The sequence below is a fragment of the Schistocerca serialis genome, chromosome 7, assembly GCF_023864345.2.
Source record: "Schistocerca serialis cubense isolate TAMUIC-IGC-003099 chromosome 7, iqSchSeri2.2, whole genome shotgun sequence".
Classification (NCBI taxonomy): Eukaryota; Metazoa; Arthropoda; class Insecta; order Orthoptera; family Acrididae; genus Schistocerca; species Schistocerca serialis.
Genome location: NC_064644.1, coordinates 50,780,842 through 50,808,728, shown reverse-complemented (window position 1 = coordinate 50,808,728; position 27,887 = coordinate 50,780,842). Strand labels below are relative to the sequence as shown.

The 27,887-nt window shown below is 38.3% G+C and overlaps 1 protein-coding gene across 1 annotated transcript in view; it reads right to left on the bottom strand.

Annotated features, from left to right (window-relative positions):
• Nucleotides 1-27,887, bottom strand: part of LOC126412524 (T-complex protein 1 subunit beta) — a 44,130-nt gene that overhangs the window by 3,249 nt on the left and 12,994 nt on the right. Inside the window, exons 4-6 of the mRNA XM_050082161.1 lie at nucleotides 21,508-21,710; nucleotides 16,283-16,511; nucleotides 3,666-3,840 (exon numbers count right to left, since the gene is read on the bottom strand). Of these exons, the coding sequence (XP_049938118.1) occupies nucleotides 3,666-3,840; nucleotides 16,283-16,511; nucleotides 21,508-21,710 (607 nt within the window). The remainder of the gene's footprint in view (nucleotides 1-3,665; nucleotides 3,841-16,282; nucleotides 16,512-21,507; nucleotides 21,711-27,887) is intronic.

Below are 27,887 nucleotides of genomic sequence, written 5' to 3'. Positions count from 1 at the left end.
TTAAGGGTTCGTTTGACAAGCACAAGATGTTCAACCAATAGCAGTGGCAGACACTGCAAAAGAGGTACTGTGAATCTCATTGCAATATTCTATCGATATTCAGAAGACGCACATTCTAAGAAAAATCAAACAACATAATTATTATTTCCTCCATGACCACAGCAGTAAAATCAGAGAAATTCGAGCTCATATATTATTATCTTTCCTTTCTCAGACCTTAGGTCTGGTTCGGAATGAAAGTGACGCGGACCATGATCAAGCGTCACTTCCTTTTAACTGTACGGTATGTTACATTGCGTTTAGGAACTTTCGGGTAATTGAAAATGTATCAATAATTACGGATTTCTGAAGTTGTATATATAAGTTTGGATGTAGCTGTATAGCATTGATGTACTGGTGGATATTGCGTGGTATGACTCCTGTAGTTGAAAGTATAATTGGTATAATGTCAACTTTATCCTGATGCCACATGTCCTTGACTTCCTCAGCCAGTTGGATGTATTTTTCAATTTTTTCTCCTGTTTTCTTCTGTATATTTGCTGTATTGGGTATGGATATTTCAATTAGTTGTGTTAATTTCTTCTTTTTATAGGTGAGTATGATGTCAGGTTTGTTATGTGGCGTTGTTTTATCTGTTATAATGGTTCTGTTCCAGTATAATTTGTATTCATCATTCTCCAGTACATTTTGTGGTGTATACTTGTATGTAGGAACGTGTTGTTTTAAAAGTTTATGTTGTAAGGCAAGCTGTTGATGTATTATTTTTGCGACGTTGTCATGTCTTCTGGGGTATTCTGTATTTGCTAGTATTGTACATCCGCTTGTGATATGATCTACTGTTTCTATTTGTTGTTTGCAAAGTCTGCATTTATCTGTTGTGGTATTGGGATCTTTAATAATATGCTTGCTGTAATATCTGGTGTTTATTGTTTGATCCTGTATTGCAATCATGAATCCTTCTGTCTCACTGTATATATTGCCTCTTCTTAGCCATGTGTTGGATGCGTCTTGATCGATGTGTGGCTGTGTTAGATGATACGGGTGCTTGCCATGTAGTGTTTTCTTTTTCCAATTTACTTTCTTTGTATCTGTTGATGTTATGTGATCTAAAGGGTTGTAGAGGTGGTTATGAAATTGTAGTGGTGTAGCCGATGTATTTATGTGGGTGATTGCTTTGTGTATTTTGCTAGTTTCTGCTCATTCTAGAAAGAATTTTCTTAAATTGTCTACCTGTCCATAATGTAGGTTTTTTATGTCGATAAATCCCCTTCCTCCTTCCTTTCTGCTTAATGTGAATCTTTCTGTTGCTGAATGTATGTGATGTATTCTATATTTGTGGCATTGTGATCGTGTAAGTGTATTGAGTGCTTCTAGGTCTGTGTTACTCCATTTCACTACTCCAAATGAGTAGGTCAATATTGGTATAGCATAGGTATTTACAGCTTTTGTCTTGTTTCTTGCTGTCAATTCTGTTTTCAGTATTTTTGTTAGTCTTTGTCTATATTTTTCTTTTAGCTCTTCCTTAATATTTCTATCATCTATTCCTATTTTTTGTCTGTATCCTAGATATTTATAGGCATCTGTTTTTTCCATCGCTTCTATGCAGTCGCTGTGGTTATCCAATATGTAATCTTCTTGTTTAGTGTGTTTTCCCTTGACTATGCTATTTTTCTTACATTTGTCTGTTCCAAAAGCCATATTTATATCATTGCTAAATACTTCTGTTATCTTTAGTAATTGGTTGAGTTGTTGATTTGTTGCTGCCAGTAGTTTTAGATCATCCATGTATAGCAAATGTGTGATTTTGTGTGGGTATGTTCCAGTAATATTGTAACCATAATTTGTATTATTTAGCATGTTGGATAGTGGGTTCAGAGCAAGGCAGAACCAGAAAGGACTTAATGAATCTCCTTGGTATATTCCACGCTTAATATGTATTGGCTGTGATGTGATATTATTTGAATTTGTTTGGATATTAAGTGTGGTTTTCCAGTTTTTCATTACTATGTTTAGGAACTGTATCAATTTAGGATCTACTTTATATATTTCCAATATTTGTAGTAACCATGAGTGGGGTACACTATCAAAAGCTTTTTGGTAATCGATGTATGCGTAGTGTAGCGACCTTTGTTTAGTTTTAGCTTGATATGTCACCTCTGCATCTATTATCAGTTGCTCTTTACATCCTCGTGCTCCTTTGCAACAGCCTTTTTGTTCTTCATTTATAATTTTGTTCTGTGTTGTATGTGTCACTAGTTTCTGTTTAATGACTGAAGTTAATATTTTGTATATTGTTGGTAGGCATGTTATGGGGCGATATTTAGCTGGGTTCGCTGTGTCTGCTTGATCTTTAGGTTTCAGATAAGTTATTCCATGTGTAAGTGTATCAGGGAATGTGTATGGGTCTGCAATGTAACTGTTAAATAATTTAGTTAGATGTGAATGTGTTGAGGTGAACTTCTTTAACCAGAAATTTGCTATTTTATCATTTCCAGGGGCTTTCCAATTGTGAGTAGAATTAATTGCTTGGGTGACTTCATGTAGAAAAATTGTCACTTCAGGCATTTGTGGTATCATCTTGTATGTGTCTGTTTCTGCTTGTATCCACCGTGCATGCCTGTTATGTTGTACCGGGTTTGACCATATTATTATTATTATTATTATTATTATTATTATTATTATTATTACTACTTTTAATGTGAGTAGTCCATCAGACTGTGTGTAATGCTGTGAAATCTATGCAAATGAAAAGTTCACCACTGCACTAGTGTGCGAACAGTGCTCACAACAGAATGCTCTATGAGCTACTCCTTCGCAAATCCAAGTAACATGGCATGTACTGCATGAGAAATGGGCTACATAAAACACCTGAACATACAGCAAAACCTCAAGTTAATGAACCTGCTTTTAAGGAAATCCCACATTAAATAAATATTTCCGCCAGTCCCGGTGAAATTTCCATGGTCGATTGCCGAAATATTGTGTCCTATGCACGCTCATACCAGGCTCTTCACCCAAGATTTATTTCGTCAATGTAAATGATGTGTTCCTTCCACCGAAAAGCAAAAATCAGCATCAGTAACTGGGCATAATACACATTGTTAAAGACAAAATTACATTCTCTGAGAGGAAAGAAGTGATGAGAGTCAACATCCTGCAGACTATGCATATGGTTGTTGCTGCCTGGAATTGTGCAATACAATCAACTGTGTTAAACTGTCTCCCAAAGGTTAGTTGTGGCACATCAGTTGCTGTTCAGGACGACATTGCTCCTGAAGAAAAATGGAGTAGAATCACAGATATTCCCAAAAATGTGGCATTCCAGAACTGTCTTGTGATAACATCCTGACTGCCATACCCTAAATGGAAGTTAAGTGAGATGTGTATAATGCTAGTGAAGGAAAATTTAGGTAAGTGGTGGTGGTGGTGGTGGTGGTGGTGGTGGTGGTGGTGAGGAGGAGGAGGAGGAGGAGGAGGAGGCAGCTGTTGAATCTGATCACCATCCAATTGAATGTGAGTCCAGTGTCTTACCATCGTGCCACTTCACTCAGTCCAGCATAAAGAGACTCCATCAAAGATATGAAAATGAACTTGTGATCACAACAAGGAATTTACTACAGAACACTAAATGGAACAGAAAAACTTCTCACCTAAATTCTACATACCTGCTCAATAACATCACAATGTCCCAGTTTCACTAGTTCTGGGTTGTCAAAAGTGGAAACAATTTCACCTCCAGTTACAAGTGCTAACCGTTCAATGCCATCGAAATCTGCATGTTCTATAGCCATAACCCCAGCATCTGCAAAGAGCTGTTCTGGGTAGTTATAGATGAGCTGCCTGTAACAAAATGTAGAATATCTGAGTAACTTGTTCTACACTGCTTCAATGCAAACATATAGAAGACACTCAGTATCTCACCAAAACCAGCGGTATTCTCAACACTACAGTAATGGTCGCCTGCCTCCTGCACGACTATGTCACATTTTATTACAGGTTATATACGCAAATAAGAAAAAAAATTCCCAGATTTCACAGTTAAAAATACATTTTATTCTGTGTTAAGTAAAAATATATTTCCCCTCAGAGCTGTGAAACTTATCAATCCTTTGAATAGTAAAGGTTTTATACACCAGCATAAAACTTCCTGGCACTTTAGGAAACAAAACACAGCAAAAAATAACATGCTTCGGAAAGATCTTTAATGCATGGAAACATGTACATTGCATATTTTTTGTATCATGAAAGTCTAAATGTGAATTCCATCAAGTCCAGCATGGTAGCTTCCGAAGCACTGAAATCAAGGTTGCAATGTGATTTTGTCAGTCATTCACATCTGATGTCAGGTGATCTAGCCAGCCAATGACAACATCACCGTCAAGTAACACAAACATGCAAATAGGAAAAGTTGGTTTAAATTAATACACATATGGTATAGCTATAACAAAAGCTAAGCTTTCACTTACAGTGTTGATCTTTTTTAGCGTGTATTATCCCTTAAGTTACACCAAACACAAAAAAAATGTGCCATTAAAATTTTAAATAATAGTATAAATAGCTGGTCTTCTGGGTCCGAAATTTTTCTAGCTGGATGCTTAGTAAAGTGTTAAGTTTTGAATGAGAGTCAAATGATCCGTGAAATTAAGAAATTCATCACACATTCTCACATGCAAAATAATTTATCTTGTGTAAAAGGAAATTTACTTTGAAACTTTGAAAGCAATGCTTCTCAAACTACCATTCGCAATATTTTCCTGCTATCTGTTAAGGACCCACACACTAGTGATGGATGGCGGTGATCCATCAACTGCGGTATCACTTTTAACTGGTCACTCGCCTTGACACATCAAGCACGAGCAATTTGTCAAGCAATTTTGATCAGTATAATGAACATCATGGTGTCAGGAAATTCTGCTACAAAAAATGAACTATGTTTAGCAGCAGTTGCAGCTGATTTTTGTATCCCCAGGAATACTTGCAAAACAAATTTAAAATAAAGGAGAATTACAATTTATTAAACTTGTTTTGAAATGCTTTTCCTGGGAACTGCAGGTTACTTTACACAATATGTTACATTTTTTATTGATGACAAATGGGTTGTGCAGATCATTCCAGTGTGCATACAGATGTCAATAGCAGCACAACTTATTACCGTAACTCTTGTTATAGATTGTATGAAGAACAATTAGATTAATGATATCAATATAATAGAAGGAAACATTCCACGTGGGAAAAATTATACATAAAAATAAAGATGAGGTGACTTACCAAACGAAAGCGCTGGCAGGTCGATAGACACACAAACAAACACAAACATACACACAAAATTCAAGCTTTCGCAACAAACTGTTGCCTCATCAGGAAAGAGGGAAGGAGAGGGGAAGATGAAAGGCTGTCCTTTTTTCCCCCTAAGGTAAGTCTTTCCGCTCCCAGGATTGGAATGACTCCTTACCCTCTCCCTTAAAACCCACTTCCTTTCGTCTTCCCCTCTCCTTCCCTCTTTCCTGATGAGGCAACAGTTTGTTGCGAAAGCTTGATTTTGTGTGTATGTTTGTGTTTGTTTGTGTGTCTATCGACCTGCCAGCGCTTTCGTTCGGTAAGTCACCTCATCTTTATTTTTATATAGAACAATTAGATTACATGAACAAAAGGTACTTGAGTACAACTGTATAATATAAGGAGGGACCCAAAAATAACTGGAATCAAAGAGTCACACACACATGCTTTGCAGTTACGCATTGTGCCGCTAGGTGGTGTTAGTTTGGGGTCTCCCATGCCACTCGGTAAACAGGCGTCAGTCGTAGTTAAGTGGTTTGTTTGTGGTGCTCTGTTGATCGTGTTAGTATTTCAACCCTTTGGCGATTAATGATGTGGTCATCATGAAGGAATAAAGTGACTATTTGAAATTTTGTTTTCTGTTAGGAAAATCTGCAACCAAGGCTACTGGTATTCTGTGGCAAGCCTTCAATGATGATGCTTTGAGGAAATTGCATGTCTGACAGTGGTTTTTGTATTTCATATCCAGCATGTCAATTGAAAACATGTGAGACCTCTGTCCCTCGACAGCAATAAATGACAAAAATATTGGCACAGACATGCAATTGATGAAGATTGTTGAGGACTTTAATTTCTGAGAAAACAAGAGTGTCACGGAGCACGGTCCAGCAAATTTTAACCGAAGATATGCACATGAGAAAGGCGTCTGCAAAATTTGTTCCTCACTTGCTCACAGATGACCAAAACCAAAGAGAAAATCATGTGAATATTTGCCATGACTTGAAGAGTGAAACACAGTGAGAGAAATTTTCTTAAAAGAATAGTGAATGGGGGTGAGAGTTTGTGCTACAGGTACATTCCACAGGCAAAGCAAGTGGAAAACTAAATCACCACCATGACTCAAGAAAGCACATCAAGTGTGATCCAATGTGAAAAGAATGTTGATTTGTTTTCTGATATCAAAGGCATTGTCCACAGGGAGTCCATTCCTCCAGGACAAACAGTGAAGCAACATTTTTATCTGGATTATGAAGGTAACGAGTGCGTGATGAAAAATGGCCAGAACTGGGGAGAAATGGGAACTGGTTGCTCCAACACTACAATGCTCCAGCCTACACAGCTCTGATGGTCCAATACCTCATGGCAAAAAACAACATGGTGCTTGTGTCTCAGCCACCCTACTCACCTGATATGGCTCTGTCTAACTTTTTTTGTTTCCACAGATGAAGTAAACTCTGAAAGCAAAGTGATTCAGTGATGTGGATGACATCAAAGAAAACACATTAACTGCTTTGAACAGTATCCTGTCTCAAGAGTTCCAGAACTGTTTTCAGCAGTGGCAAAAGCATTGGCACAAGTGCTTTAATGCACATGGACAATACTTTGAAAGTGACTAAGGTATTGTGAACGTAAAGTTCAATAAAAATACGTAACAACAGAAATTATGGTTCTTTTTGGATCCCCCTTCGTAGATTTGCCCTGAAGATTTAAATAAAAATGTCCTCTTAACACTACAAGAGGCACGAACATCATTCAGTTTGAAGTTAAAAACTTTAACACAGAGCATAATTATTTCATAAATAATTCAAAACCATAAGATGGAGCCCATTGTAGCAAGAATATGAACTTTCCATCAATTCTTCTACAGCACAAGCTTCAAAATGCTAATCACTGCACAATCTATGGGTATATTTTGTTTTGCAATTCTGGCTTCCACTTCACTTCTCTAAGTAGTTCGTTGTACTTACATAACCATGAATTCTAATGTAAATTACTCAAGTCGGCAATGCAAAATGAAACAAAACTGCGCAACCATGCTTAAGTTACTGTCATACTGCCTCACACCACTCTTAACCAGCCAAGCAGCCATTTTGCGTGCACGAATAGCATGTGTTAGCGATCAAATTGTCTGGGATCATATTATTTGGGATTTCCACACAAACAGCTATTGGTGACCGGTCACTGTAATTTGCTCATACACAAGCGATCTATGAAGCAATAATTCGCCCATGCGACAGATTGCTGTGATCCATTGCTTGGGCATGGGACCCTTTAGATACGTAAATAGCTGTGATGTCTTGCTCATTGAAAGTAGTTTATTAATAAGAAGTATTGCATAGTCTTCGTATTAAAGCCTGTGACACTTTTTGCTGTCAGCAGACACTAACGTGTGCAGTGTATTTTGTTGTTGTAAATGGCACACTTTCTTTGCAAATGAAGTTCTGTTTTGGTGTTATTCTCTCATTTATGTACTACTGCTGCAGCATTGTGCTAAAGTAAAATTCTTTGTTAGAGTATCAGTTCATACCAGTCAAAGTTACAAAGATTTACCTGAAAACAAACAATGAACAGAATTCTAAAAAATTGCTGTGTTTTTCCCAGTTGTCCCAGGGCATATACACATTGTATTAGTAAAGATATATCTGGAAGTAGACACATATTCTGTGACCCTAACTGGCTGGTATAAGTAAACAACTACAGCTTCTGACATGATGGTTAGTGGCACCCATTCACTGGTAGTGTAAGAGCGTGTGAGCGTACTGACTGCTCCAAATGTTCTTTTGGTGTTAACGCGATTTGTACGGGAGCATAAGTAATTTTTAATGGCAGGCAGTTGGGTTTTTGAGAACTATGTCTCTTTAAGGGTCACACCAACTGCAAAGTGGCCATAAATTGTAGTTCAGCCAGGCAGTGATAAGATCCATTCCAGTTCCATTGGAGGAACATCAACTTGGTATCTGAGAAAGCAGAGAAGGCAAAAATGGGACCACCAGTACTCATAGACTCAACCTCATGGGGGATGGGGGCTGGACTGACTGGAGCAGCACAATTTGGCTAAAATTTCAATTTTTATTCTGGTTCCTGTGAGGTTTCAGTTTCTGTTATGATTTTCCTGTCTTGACTTCTAAGACAGGAGAGGACCATTCTTTTCTACAACCTGCAAACTGTGGATCTGTCAACCACTAACTGATGGTAGACTGCTGGTCTGTTTCATTCTGTGAATGGGGCACTTTAATAGGTGTCCTCTTCAGTGATGCGAGAGAAGGATGAGGCATCTCCGTCATGATGTCACTCATCTGATTAGAGCACCCCCCATGGGCACCTCCCCGCCACAGTAAAGGCTACCAGGCACAGTAGCTGTTGCCTTGAGCTCTGATGCCCCAGATTAGACAGGCACCTACTCCTTAATGTGCAGGAAGTTACAGCTCAGGTATCTGCAGAGTAATCCCTGTGTTATCCAGAGGCTACATCTGTGGGGCTATATGACACCACCTCCACAATGGATTGGCTACTGCATTGGATTTCATGTACAATCATAAAACCATTATTAGCAGGATACGATATGAACCTTCAACAATGGCAAGTGAAAAATCCTTCATGGGAACCATATGTAATCAAATCAAAATGGTGGAGTGAAATGTAGTGAACTGAGCAAAACAGAAAGATGTACTAATAAAAACTGTGTCATCAATGTAAAATCTTGACTAGATATAACATCTTTTAGATGCTTCCTATAACAGGCAAGGAATAACAGCGGATCTATTCTAACTGCCGACACTACAAAGGGTAAAATATAACCAAATACAAAGCAGTCAACAATTTGTGGTGATTGCTATTACCCTTCACTTTGTCTGCAACAATTTAAGCTAACTTCACATACCAGCCTAATTAACACTTTTAGTAAAGCTATACTTAGGGTAACACTATTTGTTTTTGTGCCTCTAATTGAATATTTTAAGTAATTTCCATGAGACGCCAATGCTACACACAGATTTGGAGAGTATCCTCCACCTTAAAAAATATTTGTCAGCACTGTGTCCCTGGCTAATGCAAGGAATAATATCCAATTCTGCAAATAGATCAACTCTTTCACACCTACCCCACTTCTGCCATACAGATCTAGCGCGGTACTTTCAAATGTACTGTCTCATCATTCACATTAAATAGCTCAGGGACACAGGAAACTTAAAATCTGGGTGACAGGATGTGGCTTTGGAATATGCTCTTTCCAAACATCAAACCAGTGTCTCAACTTTGTGACAGGCTAAGAGGATGATGTCATGGTGTAAAGTGTAACCATCAGCACACGATCATCATAAGTCATCTTGTGCATTGCTGAACAGAGTGACCCCATGTATCAAGTGTCTTCATCCCGGAAGGTTACCAGCTTCTCGTAGAGCCTGCTGAAGGAGTAGATCAGTGATTTTGATCTGATCTATCCACCTGCTCACTGTTCTTCCCTTCCATAATTATTTTCCTAAATTTTCTCTGTCTCTTCTCACAATATGGTCAAACTGGAGAATTATCTGGCTGACATGAGAAGAAAGGTGCCTGGAAATACTGAGTTAATAATGGACACATCTTTTGGTCCATTTTAAGCACAGTATCCTGGCCAGCACCAAAGCTCAATTTCATCAATACACTGCTCGCCTCTCATCTTAAGAGTTCATAACCATAAAAGATGGAAAACACGAATGTTTCAACAACACCTTTGTGGTGTTTGTTATTGCTTTGTTCAGCCACATTTTACTAATCTGTTTCTTAACCATTCACCTTAGCATGATCCATAGTCTTCTCATCTTCACAGCTTGCCATGTTGCTGATGGCTGACCCAAGATACGAGGGCTATTCAGAAAGCAGGGGATGTTTCTGTCTGACGCCGCTAGACCTGCACCAATTGCGTACATTTTGGTATGTGCATACTCGGCAGCTCAGTCGGCATCCATCCATGACAGTGGGATCGTCTCTGCGCGTCTGGTTTTTTCAATATTCAAATTTGAAATGTGCGCTGCAATCGAAAATCCCGCCAGCTGTAAGGTGCGGTCTATGACACAGTTTTTGTGGCGGTCTGTGATACGGTTTTTGTGGCAAAAAACCTAAAACCCATAGAAATTTATTGTGAAATGTGCGAAGTGCATGGACACAACATAAAGAGTGAATGTTCTGTCTGCAAATGGTGCATTCGGCTTAAAAATTATCGAAAAATGTTCATGATGAAAAGGAGAGCGGACGCCCGAGCACTGTGACTGATGATCTTGTCGTTAAAGTTGATGAAACTATTTGTGAAAACCGTTGCTTCACAATAACGGAGCTTTTGCTTCCTTTTCCACAAGTTTCACGGACTTTGTTGTTTGAAATTGTCACTCAATAGCTGGGCTACCACAAATTTTGTGCACGATGGGCGCCAAAAATGCTTACAGAGCACCATAAAGAACAGCAAATTGGGGCAACGTTGACATTTCTGGAGGCCTACCACAAACATGATGATTCATTAGTGGATTGAATCATTACCAGTGACAAGACTTGGGTGAAACACGTCAATTGTGAGACAAAATTAAAGTTCATGGAGTGGGGGCACAGAAGATCCCCCCAAAAAACAAGAAAATGTTTGCAAACCTTGTCAGCAAAGAAGTTGATGGTGACAGTGTTTTGGGATAGACAAGGTGTGCTTCTTATTGATTTTCTTGAACGTGGAGCAACCATAAATTCTGTCCAGTACTGTCAAACTTTGCACAGCCTTAGAAGAGCAGTTCAAAACAAAATGCCGTGGAAAGCTGATGTAGAAAATTTCGTTTTTGTGCAACAATGCCCGACCTTGGATGACAAACCGCACTAAAGAACTCCTTAATTCATTCAAATGGAAATTTTCCTTCATCCGCCCTACAGCCCCGATCTTGCACCAAGCGACTTCCACTTGTTTCTCAAGATGAAGAACTGGCTTGCAATGCAGCACTTTGATGACGATGCGGAACTCCAGGTGGGCGTGACTCACTGGCTGAAGTCTCAGGCAGCAGAATTTTACGACAAAGGTATTTCAAATCTTGTCCACCGCTATGATAAGTGCCTCAATGTGTTTGGTGACTATGTAGAAAAGTAGTATGTCAGTCCTTCTTTCAGAACTATATAATAAAATGTATTTCTTGTACTTACATTTTTTAAATGCCAAAACGTTCCCTACTTCCTGAATAGCCCTCATATATGAAAGAACGCATGACTTCCAGTTCCTTTAACAGACCAGTGAGTTGAACCTGTGCTCTTCTATCAATTATCGTGAGTTTGGACTTGTTGAGACTGATGTCTAATCCACGTGATACACTTACATCCTTTACTTTTGTTAATAGTTCACTAAGTTTGTCTTCACGGCTAGCAACAAGCACAGTGTCATGAGCAATCTGCTAGGTCATTAATAGTTTATCGCCTATTAGGATGCCTTTAATCCAACCATCAAGAGCATTCCTAATGACATGTTCTGCATAGATTTTGTACAGTTGGGGGACAGAAGAACCCTGCCTGCCACTTTTTGATACACTGAAGCAATCAGACTTGCCAGCACTTTGTCTTCACAGCTGGAAGGCAATTATTGTACAGACTTCTGATCACAGCAGTCAAGTGTGGTGGGACACTGAACTCTGTCAGCCCTGCCACAACTTTTCCCAGACAAAATAGCCAAACACTTTCCTGTAGTCAACGAAGTAGATGAAAACAGGAACTCTTGTGATTTCTCAGTTATTTGTTATGTTGGGAATCTGTTCACAAGTTCCTTTTCCTCAACAACAAAATGGTTCAAATGGCTCTGAGCACTATGCGACTTAACTTCTGAGGTCATCAGTCGCCTAGAACTTAGAACTAATTAAACCTAACTAACCTAAGGACATCACACACATCCATGCCCAAGGCAGGATTCGAACCTGCGACCGTATCGGTCGCTCGGTTCCAGACTGTAGCGCCTAGAACCACATGGCCACTCCGGCTGGCCCTCAAAACACCTTCTTGTCCTGTTCTTATGTGAGACTGAAAATACAGTTTCAAACACTAGTTCAAAATTTTGCTTGCATGGGATATGAGGTAAACAGTTCAGTAGCTAAAGTGGTTTCTGATTGACACTTTCTCAATTAGGGGGTTGAAGACGGACTCCCATCCATCTTCTGGCCACTCCTCAGATTCCCTTATTCTTCTACACAACGAATGCAATACATCAACACATTCCTTACCCATTTCTTTGATCATCTCCCCAGATAAACTGTCTAGACAGGGGATTTATATTTCTTTAGATCTCAAACTGCACTCTCTCTTTCACTGCATGAGACTCTATGTTCCGATGTAGAGTGCTCAAATGTGTGATTGCTTGTACTGGTGCTAGTTCCAGAATACAATGTTTCACAGGAATGTTTCCACCTCACAACGTACAACCAACAATAAATGAAAAGCGCCAGTTTGCTTTTGTTCCACAATGTTACTTTATTATGTTAACCGGTTTTTGGCTTGCAAGGCCATCTTAAGACATTTACTCAGTACTGTCAGCAAAGAAGTAACAATGTTACAAAGTAGAAACACTACAACTAAAAACACAGTAATACCTGCTTGCTCACAACATCCCATAGCTCACAAACATACAGCTTTCCACTCAATGGTGCCCTGTCTCATATCTATCCCCGTGTCCAGAGATGATTTTGAAGCACAGTTAGGTGCAATAAAATGTATTGCCACAACCAATGGCCACAGTCCACGGTTATTACTGACCACATCTTGCACAGGAAACAAAAACGGAAAATTATACCCCTCCTCTATGCCCCACTTGCTTCCCCATCCTGTGTCTGCAAGAAATGGTGCACACTACCATATCTAGGTGTGGTATCACAGATTGTAGCCAAAGCACTGAAAGCCTGCAAGTATACGGGCTTTCCTACTATGTTAAGAGCACGACAGCCCAGTGTATTTTTAATAGCAAAGATAAGATCCAGTTATTAGCCAACAGTGGGGTACACAAATCCACCTATCCTGATTGTGACAAATTTTACATCGGTCAGTCAGGCAGAGACATAGCAACTAGGCTGGCTGAGCATGAATGCAGCTGGAGGTTGCAGAGTTCTGACTCCGCATTTGCTGAGCACGTACTTAGTGAGGGTCACAACTACCAGCCAGTGTCCCAAGTACTTCACTTATCAAGCCAAGGCCATAAACTCAACTTGCTGGAAGCCCTGGAAATTAACAAATGTCTAGCCCACAGTCCAGATCTAATCCTAAATGACCAGACACAGCTCAACACTTCCCCTCTCCTAAACTTCAGATAATCATCTCTGGTGTTCTTTACTTCCCACGCTGTCTGTTCCTACATATTCCCATTTTCCTGTATTCATTAAGTTCTTTTGTTTTATTGAAGTTGTCTATGTATTCCATACGTACTGTAGTTTTAATACGAGGGCTATCGACAAAGTACATTACGTTTTGGAATTAAAAATAAAGTATTGGAAGCTGTGCATCATCATCAAAACGCTGCATAGCCAACCACTTCTTCATTGCTGGGAATAAGTGGAAGTCGCTCGGTGCCAGGTCGGGACTGTACGGCGGATGAGGAAACAACTCCCACTTAAAAGATTCGAGAACTTCGCAAGCGGCATTTGCCGTGTGGGCCCAGGCGTTGTCGTGAATCAGCAAGATCTTTGAGCCCAACTTTCCCCTGCACTTGTTTTGTATTGCTCTTCTGAGGTTGTGCAGAGTTTGGCAATACCTTTGAGAGTTTATTGTAGTGCCTCTTTCCAGGAAATCCACAAAAATCACACCTTTTCTGTCCCAAAAGAGGTAACCACGTGGTTGAAGGCGCAGGTGGCCGAATTTTATGACGAAGGAATTTCCAAGCTCGTCCATCGCTGCGATAAGTGCCTTAATTTAAATGGCAACTATGTAGAAAAGTAGTATTTAAGTGTGGCTTTCATCTGTATATAATAAAAAAAAAATCCAATACTTTATTTATTTTTAACTCCAAAACATAATGTACTTTGTGGATAGCCCTCGTAGTTAGGGCTTTCTTTTAACTGGTACTTGTATTACTGTCCATGTTTAACACCTCTTGTAGTTGTCTCATCAGATATAGTTTATATTTTACTTGGTTCATTTATTTAATGCAAATTGTACACAGCCAGAGTTTTGAATATAATGTTGATGTTGAAATGCAGTACCACCACACTCTCAAAGATTGCATTTACTGTATGTTCCCTCAGACTCCTCCACTTCCCAGCATTTATTTATTTCTGTTTACCTTATTGATATTGCTTAAGTTCCTTATGTATTCTGTAGCTATATTGATTATTGTTTCTTCTTTTAATTGGTTTATGTATCACTCTCCATGCTTTATACCTCCTGATGAAGCCTTGTCAAGTACTAATTTCATTTTATTAGTTTTGTTTATTAATATAAACTGTTATGCAGGCATGCTGTTCCTATTTTGTGTTGAAGTTTTTTCCTGTTACTCCATTTTTATTTATTTATTGTTCAATTTCCTACTTTTTCATTGCATTACCACCACACTGTCAAAGATGTTACTTACTGTATGTTTCTGCTTCAGTCTAGACATGTTACTTCTCTTCCAATGTTGTTTGCAAACATTGTAACTTCTATGGTTACAATACTCAGTAAATGTCTGAAAATGGCCTTGTAAAGCAAAAACCGGTTTAACACAATAAAAGTAATACTGTGGAACAAAAGCAAACTGGTGCTTTTAATTTACTATAATGTTGTACCACCAAGAACCGATGCAAGATTCTGTTAACATAATACAACCAACAATGTTTTCACTTGCATTTTTCTCCCAAGAACTTTGGTTCTTGAATATCCTGGTGACATATGACTGACCTCTGTTCAAAAATTAGTGGAGTATTCCGACAGCATGTTACTGGTCTTAACTGGTCCTCTGGCACATTGTCTTTATATGAATCAACGTGGTTCTTGAATAAAAAGGAAAATTCACTTGAGAAAACTACAGAATTACAAGACAATTGCTGGGCCAGAAGTTACATTCGAGAAGTGAAATTGCAGCACTGCCAATAGAAACATTAAAATACATGTCACAGCTTTCGGAGCTAGTATTTCCTTCTGTAGGGAAGAAATAGTGGGGCATCTTTCTAAGGTCTGTGAGGAACCGCACCAGGAACGGATCTTGAGCCTGAAACCTTTGCCACTCACGAGCAAATTCTCTACCAACTGAGCTATCCAGCACGACTCATTGCCCTCATAGCTCTACTTCCACCATCATCACTCTCTTGCCTTCCCAAATTCAATTAAGTTCCGCATATGTTGCGGGACTAGCACTCTTTGAAGGAAGGATACTGCAGAGAAATGGCTTGGCCACAGCCTCGGGAACTGTTTCCAGAATGAAAAGCTATGGGTTCGAGTCAGTGTCTGGGAAACAGTTTTAATCTACCATTTCCTCACATTTTTTGCTGTAACCATTTTGATTTACATTCCTTGCATTTCTATGTTAGTTATACTGCTGCAATTACTTGTCTTCTTTAAAATTTCTGTACTTATCTCTTTCATCAATCAAGTGAAGTTTGATATTCCCACGAAGAAACAGAATATCTGGTCAATACTTACCTTCAGAAGACAAAATTCCAGTAGAGCTGACAGACATTTACAACTTATTAGTTTGAATAGTGTAGCTAGTCTGAGTGACTTGTTAATATTTTTTTTAAATGAAACTTAAAAGTCTCACTATCTCTAAAAGGTGCACTGAGATTTTGGTCACTACCTAGACTGGGTAAAGTGGAACTTACATCAATACAAAACATGGTGAAAGACATGAAATAATTATAAATAATATTGCTGTGGATAAAGAAGTGTTACTCATGAGCTCATTTCTTGAGGATGAACTTTCACATCAGATCACTGAGCACAAACTTGCCAAGATCAGAATTAATATTTATGAAATCCACTAGAGAACTTATCTAATTTAGGAATTATCAGTATAATGAAACATTGTCTCTAAAAATGAAAGCAATGCAAAAGTTACCTGTTGATAAACACATTGCAATTGTGTTTCAAGATCTTGGCTACTTTGTCCTTCATTTTTTCTTTCTCGGCAAGTTCCATCTCTGCAACTTTGGCCATAGAATCTACTCGTACCCGTGATCCAAAGACCTTGATTTTGTCTGTGTCCATTGGCGTATTTGCAATAAGTATTCGAGCATTTTCAACACGTTTTGGTTGGTGAAGACCCACTTTCTTGTCCAGCAGAAAACCTGTAACATGTATATTATTATAGGCTTTGCCGGCATACAATTATTTGAACAATGGAAACTCCACAGTGGAATATTAACAATAAACTTCGATGGTCTGAGCTACTGGAGATGGCAATTATGTGTGCGTGTCTCCCTTTATAATGAAATCGTCAGCCGAAAGCGAAATGTGTAACAGTCTTTTCATTGTGCCTGTGCAACTCCGTATGTCATCTTTACGGTGAGTAGCAATCTATCCTTTTCCGTATGATTATTTCAAAATGTTCTTAGATATTTAGCCGGATTACTAATGACTAGGGACAGGAAACTTTCGCATTAACTACAACATGAAGGCAAAAAAACATTTTTAGCAACATATCACAAAATTAGCTCTTTTTAACAAGCTATCGTGAAATTTGGCATTTTTCCAGTTTCTGTATAAAAATTTCAAAAATATTGGTGCAGCAGTATATTGCTAATGGTAACTAATAAGTTATTTAGCACTAAAACTGGATCTTAAGCCTGAAATTCACAAACTATAAAAATGACCATTTCTCACAAAAACATCTGATGTCTTACAATTCATTTAAAGTGTCTGATGGAAGACCAAAGAAATCAAGTATACATCTTTGAGATTACTTGGAGGACAAAAAACTCCGTTCCTATCAGAGTGTAAACTCAATTTAAAACATATATAGTAACCACCGAAAATGTTGTTTAATAGCAACTGGTTTGTGTGGACATCACCACGGAAAGTAGTTTGATGACTTTCTGTGCCAAAAACGAATTATTTACTACTATATTTACTAACTCAAAATTCATCTCACTCCAAGATCTCTGGCCGTGCAGAATAGTTGCTTTGTTTCACATTTTTGTCCAAATAGCGCACAGTAGTGTCTATTATGTTTTCTTGTATTTTCTTTCTGTTTACTTTGATCTCGTTCACAGAAATAGTTTTCATAATTGTAAAAAAAGCCGAAGCATGTAGTTACTACCAATGAAAGAACACAGAAGTTTGAAGCTGATGTTCTGTATGCTCCCAATAAATATACAGTATTCTGTAAATACTGCAACATCAAGATACTTTGGGGCAGAAAAGATAATGTACTGAAACATGTGCATAATGAGAAGTACAAATGAAATAGATCCAGGATTTCCAATGTGAAAACAAAGTGCAAGCTTCGATCAGGGACAGCTTTCAAGTCCCAAGAAAAATGAAAACTACTGCAAACACCTGGCTTGAAGGACTGTGCAAACGTTTTCGAAACTGAACATTCCGCTTCACAAACTGGAAAAATAAAGATTTTCGCCAGTGGATGAATGAATTCATCCAAGGTAATCTGTGTTTACTGATAGTACATAGCGTGATAAACTAGTTTCCAGCTTCATCAGGTTACCTTCCATTAGGAATGTGGGTGCACTCAGCGACTGTGATATGATTTATAAATTATAGAGCGCAGCAATCAGTTGTCCTTTTTTTGCAGGTTTTATTTGGCAAATCCAGATTTCAGCTAGTGCCTAGTCATTATCAACACACTATTTTCTAGTCTCAAAGCATGTCAGTTCCCTGTTGTTCGATCACCAGTCAGTATTCAAAGAACTGTGACTGACACTCGAACAAGGAAATCTATTGGTTTAATACAGGGTACGGCAGTCAAACCTGCATTTTTAAATGAATGTAAAATATGCACGGATGCAGATATCAAAATTTTATCCACACACTCTTATTCTACATTGAAAAGCATTTAAGAAACATCAAAACATTTTTTTCTTTGTTTGGAAATAACATCAGCAAGATGACATCCTTCTCGATCACGGCATACTCTCAGGCAATTTACGAAGCAATCCATCACATGACAGCATACCCTGAGGAATTCTCTAGATTTCCAGCCCAATTCTTGCTTTGAGATCACCAACATTATGAGGTCTACCTACATACACTTAAGGTAACCCCATAAGGGGGGGAGGGGGGAAACAGAAAGCTGTAAGGTCGGGGGAGGGGGGGGGGGCGAGGAGGCAAGCAATCACTCCATTCTTGGAAATCACCCAGTTAGGAAAAACTTCATTGAGAACATTAATACTCACATGGGTTGTGTGACATATTGCTCCATCTTGTTGAAATAATATTTCATCATTCACTGCATATTGACTGACGAAGCTGAGGTATGAAGAATGTCCTCAACATTGTTGAATAGTGCTCAGCATTCATGGTAACAGACTACCCTCTTTCGTCCTCAAAAAAATAAGAGCCTATTATTCCTGATAAGGACATTGCACACCAAACTGTTACCTTGACTGAGTGGAGGAGTTTCTCATAGAGCTTGAGAGAGTTCTGATCACTCCAATATCTAAAGTTCTGTTTGTTCACATATCCATTAAGGTGAAACTGTGCCTCGTCACTCATCTAAAGGTTGTGAACAAGCTCCTCGTTTTCTTAAATCATTTGCAAAAGACTTGTACAGAAATGCTGTTGGACCACAAAGTCATTATTATTCAAAGTGTTAACCACTTGGATTTTGTATGGGTGGTGATGTACCATATTTACTCGAATCTAAGCCGCACTTTTTTTCCAGTTTTTGTAATCCAAAAAACCGCCTGCGGCTTAGAATCGAGTGCAAAGCAAGAGGAAGTTCTGAAAAATGTTGGTGGGTGCCGCCACAACTAACTTCTGCCGTCGAATATATGTAGCGCTACACAGGCATGGTTTGTAGGCACAAAGATAAATACTGGCGCCTAGACCTCTGCGTCAGTAAATAAATTTAAAAAAAAGTGGAAGACGAGATTTTTTTCCTCCGCCCCGAGTTTCGACCACTGTACTTTCATATATTTTCCAACAAAGTAAATACAAATTCCATATTGTTCATCTTCGAATGTAGCAGCATTTCAATGTACTACAAAAATCCGATTGGGCAGGCCTGTTTGGGATGTTTGTCAATATGGCCAACTCTACGTTCTGAATTTTTTCTTACCTGTGAGAAGAGATGGTCGCTAATAGGAAATTTTATGAATTGTGAATCACATGCAGTATTCTCTTCACCATAAGAATAATATGAATATAAACATTTTGACATGTATTGTTTCGAGTTTGCTGCTATCTCATTTAAATCCTGTCTGCTTAATAAACTACGAAACTAGTGAGACAACAGCAAATGCGGAAGAATATAGATATCATGTCATGTTTATATTCGTATTATTCTTACGCCTAATAGTGATACAATTAGAAATGAAGCACGGAAATTGACTAGATTTTTAAATCTAAGATGACTAATTTCTGTGCAGAATGTAATGTACTAAAGAGGTGTCTGCAAAGATTTTCAAACGGAGAAAAATTTTCGCTAAACTCTCGTTCAGAACATTTTCTATCATACGCAGTCTATTATTTCGTTCTTGTTGATCATTATCAAAGAAAACAGCAGTGTAAGTAACAACAAACAGCAGTCTCTTGTCATTGTTTCGCTAATGAGACGACTCCTCTCTTTTTCATTTTTTTTAACTGTAAGCGGCGGTGGAGCGCACAAAAGCAAGCCATGCCGCAAGCGGTGACAGGCCGTAAACATGCACTATCAGAATGCGACAAACAATGCATGACACAGTACAGTAATGCATTTTCAGCTTAGAATGATGTAAACACCTATAACAAAGAAAACCGCGCCTATCAGATCAAAGAAAAATAAGCAATCAGTTCAAACCAGACGAAGCACGTGAAAAAGGAAGGGTATCCGTATAAATATGGACGGAGCGCCTGACGCATAGCAATGGCTACCTGGTAAAGCTTAACTGCTAAGCTTACGACTCCAACCAAACTAATGTAGCTGTATCGTCATTCCTTCGACCTAAATTGTGTCTCATATTACAATGGACCAACTTTGTTTTGATTTAGAGATGCGGCCTAAAACTTTTCTCTCCCCTTGAATTTCGAGTCTCAAATTTTAGGTGCGGCTTAGATTCGGGAAAATTTTTTTTCCTTGATTTCGAGTCTCATTTTTCAGGTGCGGCTTAGATTCGAGTGCGGCTTAGATTCGAGTAAATACGGTAAGTCTAACCTCAAAATCCTTCGGACAGTCCTATCAGAAATTCCAAGCGCAACAATCTGTCTACGCGCTGATCTCTTGGGCCTTCTTCCCACAGCAGTTCTTACATGTTCCACATTCTCAGGAGTATGCACTGTCTTCGCTCTGCCACCTCTTTTCCTTGTCGTTTCACCAACATTTTCAGACTTTTCGACCCAAGTTTTTATAGAATTAACCAAAGGCACTGGCCTATTACGATTAATCTGAAAATGCACCAGGAAACAATGCTGAGTGGCTACATAGCTAACGCTTTGGTAGAACGCTTTCACTGCAAACGACCACTGCTGCTTAATCCACTGCTCCAGGGTAACTGAAATGCTTTGTATTGGGGAACGCAGTGGTCACCTTGGTTACTCGCCCCCCACTACTTCCAATGCTTCCGCGCACTAATAATAAATGCAGGTTCAACTGACATACCCTGTATAAATGTTTTATCTTTCTGTATAATAATATAAATAAATTTTAAGTTTAATCTAATATATACATCAGAGGTATATTTTCATTCTCAACAAAGTACTGGATTACAATTAAATGAGAAAAAACAACAGTTATAAATATTTGTTGGGAAGATTTCTTTTTTGTCCAAAAATTGAAATAAAATTTATTTTTAATGTCTGTCAAATATAATTTAATTGAGAGGTATGTTATCATTTATAATGTAGCGCTGAAATAAGACAAAAACAAAGAAGAAATTTGAAAAACATGCATTCAGAAAATATTACCGAATGGCAAAAAATAACACTGAAATTGGCTACAAAATCAAACAATTTTTTCCTGAGCCTGCTAATGACTAACCAATCAGGACTGCCTGAAGATGACAGGAAGTCATTCTGCCGGAATATCAGCCAGTCTGGCTGACATCACTTGCTTGGCCGAATACCTGAACATTTTTGTAACATATATTAACACCTACACAAGACAAATAGCACAAAAAAGAATTTGTAACATACCTTCATCGAGGAATGAGTCTTCAAGGCAACCACCAGTCTTCTTTATAATCTGAATGGCTGAAAGATTTCCTGATCCTTTCAGTCTCAACACAGCAGTAACTGCAAGCTTTGCAAAATGATCCTTGTGTTGCGACAGAATTTTAGAACTAAGGGTAGTTGATGCAATATTGTAGAGATCTTGATGAAATTTTGCCTCATCACCACTACAATATAAGAAAAGAAAATCATATTAATGGTCTCCTGGAAAGATAAACTAATAGCATAATGTGTTAGCTTATGTTCTTAGAACAGTTGCACATTTCAATAGAATGAAGTTTGCTTCACAGTTACAATGTCGCACAGATCATATAGATACAGTTGGTGGAATTTGTTATCTGGATAAAGCCCAAGTCTATGGCTCAGTTAGGTGTGATGGGGGTGCCATCACAGTTTGTTCATGACTTAGAGAATTTTAAAAATATATTTTACTAACTGCATCTATCTAGTGGGAGGAGGAAGAGGATGAATGATGTATACTTGTTATGTCATTCAATACATACACTACTTTTCTAATGTCCTCAGTTCGGTTACTGCCTCAATGCCATGAAAAAAATGGGGAATGTAAAACTGTAACTACTTGCCAACCCCAGTTTTCATGTGCCACATATCATTAGACATTTGATAACAATAATTGTAATTCAGAGAAGAAATGGAAGGAGTAAATGTAACAACTCACCATAGAATTTAGGCATTCAGTTTTTGATTTCATGTAAACAAGACTGAAAATATTGCTAAGCTTCCAGACAATGTCTACCTTTACAGACAAGCACTGTTTAGCAGTGTTCATAGCCACTGTATTTCATATGAATGGCTTTCAGGGCTTCAGTTTTTTGCTTTTTCACCATATCAGCAAGCCAATAGGTGTTCTTGTGAAACTTTTACTCCTTCTTATGAAATCAAGCTGTGCTGTTACAATGATGTGAAGTCTTCCGCTCACTGAGGTCAAGTTGCTAAGTTTATGATTTCAGCTTCTCACTTGTGAGAGGTGAGGCTCTCTCTTCCGAGTTTGTACTACTATCAGCAGTATCAACTTTCTGCCTGTTTGTCATTTTGATTGGGACATGGGGTGTTGAATTGGTTGGTTGATCTGGGGGAGGGGACCAAACACGAGCGTTAGTCTTCTTTGTGCTAACCTGGTGTTGGCTGAAGGGCACTATAAGAAAATTTTACATCTGCCCGCAATACATTTCTGCTGTGTAACAATATTTTGGGGTGACAGGGAATTCACAAAGAATATTACTTTCCAAAGAAAGGATGAGAACACATTGTGGTGGCAATTTGCAAACCTTCAGCCATACACTGCTCGAGTGTACACTGCTCGAGTGTCAGAATTTTGATACAGTTGTCACCGTGCATATACACTGTCTTTAGATTTGTGTTTAATGAAATAAAAAAAATGGGAAGTGCTTGAAGGGCACAGCAGTACTGTTGAGCATACACCACAGAGAGGATGGCAATGAAGCAATCAGAAACATTTCAAAAGCCCGGAAGATCAATGAACATTAGTTGGTTCAAGAATGAGACACTGATAAATAAAAAAAATCCTTAGTAATGAGTATAACACATCGAAAAGTGAACTGTCTGGCATATATGACACGAGGATGGTTTGAAAAGTTCTCAGAACCAAATAGGAAAAAAGTACTTACACCACTGAAACTTTTTATATTTTTCAATGTAGTCTCCTTGTAGATTAATGCACTTGGTCCAATGATGTTCCAGTACCTTGATCCCATCTCGGAAATGAGTTTCCTAAAGCCTGCAAACTAGTTGTCAACTCTGGCTACCAATTCTTTGTTTGATGCTAATCTTCGTCCACAAAGAAAAATTTTCAATTTTGGGAAGAGATGAAAGTCTGATGGAGCCATATCAGGTGAATAAGGCGGGTGTGGCAACGATTCACACCTTAGTTCATGTAATTCTGCCATGGCGGCGGCACATGTGTGCAGGCACTGGTCAAAAGGCACGGCACCTATCTTGCAGATAATTTTTTCATTTCTATTTCTTCAGTTAAAATGTGATCTACCCTTTCAGATGATATCTGGCAAGCGTGAGCAATTTCACGCACTTTCAATCGGTGATCATCGATGACCATTTTGTGCACTTTTGCAATGATTTCTGGAGTACTGACACATCTTGGCCAATCACTGCGCAGATCATCATCTAAGCTCTCCCGACAAAATTTAAATTCATTTGTCCACATGGCAACAGTTGAATATGAAGGAGCAGAGTTCCCCAGTGTATTCTGGAAATCGGCACGAATGTCCTTTGCTTTCACACCTTTCTTTAGGAAGTACTTAGTAATTGTTCTCTATTTTTTCCATCTTCGCAAATCACTACACGGGAACAACAACAGAGCCACGTCACCACCACAGCCCTCTTCCAAGAGCACTAACATGGCACGTGTTTACAGGCAACAGTCCAATGAATATCAAGTGAACAACTCATTGCACTAGTGCTGACTTCCCGTGGTGATTCTGAGAACTTTTCGAACCACCCTCATAACATTAGTTGTTGCTAAAAACTGTCACTGATGGAATGGCAGAAAAAGAATTGCTGGGGCAGGTTAGCTATATGTACGTAAGACAGTTCGATGATGATGTAGTACACAGTAGTCCTATTGGAATGAAGAAAATAGCTGGCAAACGAAAGGAATGAAGATCTGTATCAAATCAATCTTAGGATTCATAATCATAATAATACTAAACCACCAGAAAGGAACTGCATCATTAACCAAATGAACACTCACTGCTACCATTTTCTTTTCAGGAACAATAAATTACATATCTTGGCAAGGACCAAAGAAAACAAATTGATATTAAGGTTAATTAACAAATCATAAACAGTGCTGAATATGACTGTCACACAGCCCTCTCACATTTCAAGCACTCTCATTCTCTCAATTTATAGACGCATAATCTGTATCACTTCAGGCAGAGGGGAGGGTACCTTAATAGTCTCAGATGTTATTGAATTTAGTACATGTTAAAATTCAGGAGTAAGTAATAAACACATATTTTTTTGTTTTCTCCAAAAAAAATTCCTGCGCTGAGATACACGCCTCCAAAGATGACACTGCGAACATTTTGAAGATGCGATTATCAGAAAAAATTTTTAAGATGCTGTTATCTCTGTAACAGTTCCAGATACTTTATTAGAATTGTTTTATTTGAAAGATAATTGCTTTGTGGTTACAATGGTATCTTTGGACACATCTGTCAAAGCTCTTTTACTTTCACCTTTTGAATCTTTTTCATAATTTACAGAATTTTTTTTTTTTCAAAAATGCCAATCCAGAAAAGTTAGATTTTTTTCCTGTTGATTAGTACCATGTAGTACTATATTCTCTGTAAAGGAGAGCTTCCCACTTTTAAGTTGGACAGGTTTTATTTTAAAAAATCTTTTTTTAACTTCCAAGGGTAATGTATGTCTTCACTGAAGTTGTTTCTTACTAATTTCTTTGTTACAATGTTTATTTCTATTGTCTTTGTTCCATTTATTTCTTATCACTTTGTTGCAGTTATTTCTTTTTACTTTCATTGTTGTAGATATTTCTTACAGTTTGTTGTAGTTTCTTGTCAGTATCTTTGCCATTGTTGTTCATTGCAGGTGTCTGTATTGTAGTTGTTCAGTGATAATTTGTTTACTGAAGAGGCTTCTAAGAAATCTGAGACAATCCAATTAGTTATGTGCTTTTTGTGAGGAATTTGCCAGTTGACACAGTTGCAGTGTGTTTTGTGAAAAGGACTGTTTGAAATGTCTTCTGACTGGGGCCACAGGAGAGTGATGTGTGCTGACTGCATATCCATAGAAGGATAAACAGACTATGTTGGGGCTGGGAATAAGTGTTCTCGTTTGAAGACTCTGTTTCAAAGTGAAGATGTTTCCAGTGACGACTTTTTGTGTTCCGAATGTTTTGCCAGAACAACAACAATGATAGTATCTGTACAAGGTGAAGTCTCCCATGGTGCATATGATGCAAATTTTGCATCAATAGAGGAAGAATTAAATACCCTGATTCAGTCAACTGCAGAGGTAGGTATTAGTCCTGTTAAGACATCATGGTCAGTGAAGTCGAGTCATAAGCTCTATGCATCAACAAACTGCAGAGATATTACTAAAGCTGTGGATAAACACACTACAGTAAAACTGACCACACTCTTTAAAGTAGAAATTCCATCTTCAGAAGAAAATGAACCAAAGCACTCTTGCCAGGAATTTTTCACAAATATCAATTCAGCTGTTGAATACTGTGCATCTTGCAGTGAAAAGGTGCAAGTTTTAACTATTATTCCAGAGACATTTTCAAAGAAAACAATTTTGAACCATGTTCCATCAGTATCAAAGCACATGGTCAAATCAAGAAATGTGAGATCTGTAAAAGGAGTCTTTGGAAGACCAGATCCCTTTTATGGACATCCTGTAGAAGCAGCTCAAGTTCAAACAGTGCAGTCATTTTATGTGGAAGATAAATGGGACTGTTCTCGTCAGAGTGTCAACAAAAAAGACACTATAGCTGTAACAGTTGACGTCAAAAAGTTGTGAAAGTGAAGAGATACATGACTCGCAGTATTAAAGGAACTTTTGCAATTTATAAGAGCATCTATACAACTTCACATATTGGAAGAACAAAATTATATGCAATACAACCTAATGGGTAGTTCCACACCCACCTAGAGATGTCTGTTTATGTGTGTAATTCGCAAATTTTGAACTTTGTGTGGTAACTTTGAAGAACTTATTGGAGCATGTGACATATGACACCTTGGTTGGGCATGTAAAGTCATTAGTGGTCTGTGACACATAGCGAGAGACCCGCTTGTATCAAGAATGTGGTAACTGTCCTGGAAAGGGAAGACTGTCTTTACATACACTTGGCCTGGAAGACACAGCAGCTAACTCTGCAGAAATATGTGACATGGCAGGAAAATAAACAAATTAAGGAAACTGTTGCCTTTGACAGTTTCATTGATGAACTTGGTAAATGGTCAGTGAAAGCAGTAACACAACAGCATCTGAAGAAACTGCAACAACACATTGCAGAAGTGAAAGGGTGTGTACAGGCTGAAGACTATGTTCAGTGCTTCACTGTGATTTTGCTGAGATTTGTAGTTTATTGTCAGTGTGGAAGGATATTTTTATGTGGTGCAGTGTGAAGAGATTCGCAAGTTTATATAACACTTTGCCAAGGAATGGAAGACAGACAAGTTTTGGTATTTCTTTCCTGGTTTGTAATGGTGATGGTGGTTGCTTGAGTTTACTATGGATTTTTTCATCTAGAGTGTTTATCAAAGAGGCATTATAACCATTATTTTGGGCTATAGATTTAAGTATGTTCATTTCTTTACATGGACCTTCTTCACTGATTGGGGTGCGGAGCATATGGTTTACAGATGACCCGATGAAAGCAGTTTTAAGTTTGTTTGGGTGGCATGAGGTATTGTTGATGGTAACATCACTGGTAGTGGGTTTTCTGCGTATTTGGAAAGTATGCTTGTTAATGTGAGTGAAGATAGTCATGTCAAGGAAGTTATCCCATCAGTGGTCTGGTATTCAACTGTGAATTTAATATTTGGGTGCATTTTATTCATTTCCTCTGCTAGGTTACTTATTTCTTCTTTTGGACCCTTGAAAAGTACTATTGTGTCATCTTCTATAGTACAAAATTTTGTCAGTAAATTGTGGGTGTGTTAAGAAGTCTTGTTCCAGATTATGTATAAATATGTCAGCAAGCAAGCCTGCAAGGCTGCTACCCATTGCTAGACCGTTGTTTTGCATCTGATATTTGCCACTGAATGAAAAGTAATTATGTGAGAGGACTAATTCAAGCAACATCTTGAGTTCATAAATTTCTGTATTGTTTAGCTTTTTGTATTTGATTAGATTCTTTTGTATTATTGCGAGAGTTCCTTTGCAGGGGATATTGGTGCAGAGGTTTATTATGTCAAAGGAGGCAAATGTTGCTGTGTCTGACACTATTAGATTATGTAGTTGATTAACTCAAAACTGTTTTTCATTGAAAAGCTGTTTTCAAAGGTGTAATTTTTCTTCAGTATATCATGAAGTTTGTATCCTGGACTGTCTACTGTACTGGACATATGGGACAACCAGTTTTGTGAATCTCTGGCTGAGACCTTAACCCAGGAGTCTGTGGATTCATTGTAACACAGTACTGAGCTTCATTACTGGTCAGTAGAAAACTGCGGTTTTTAAGTCGTCTTTTCAGCTTCTCTTGGTACTTTTGGGTGGGGTCTGTTTGTAGTTCAGTGATATTATTAGATTCAAAAAATTCAAGGGTTTTGTTACTGTAGTCTCTTTGGTACACGATAACTGCCCTGTTGCTT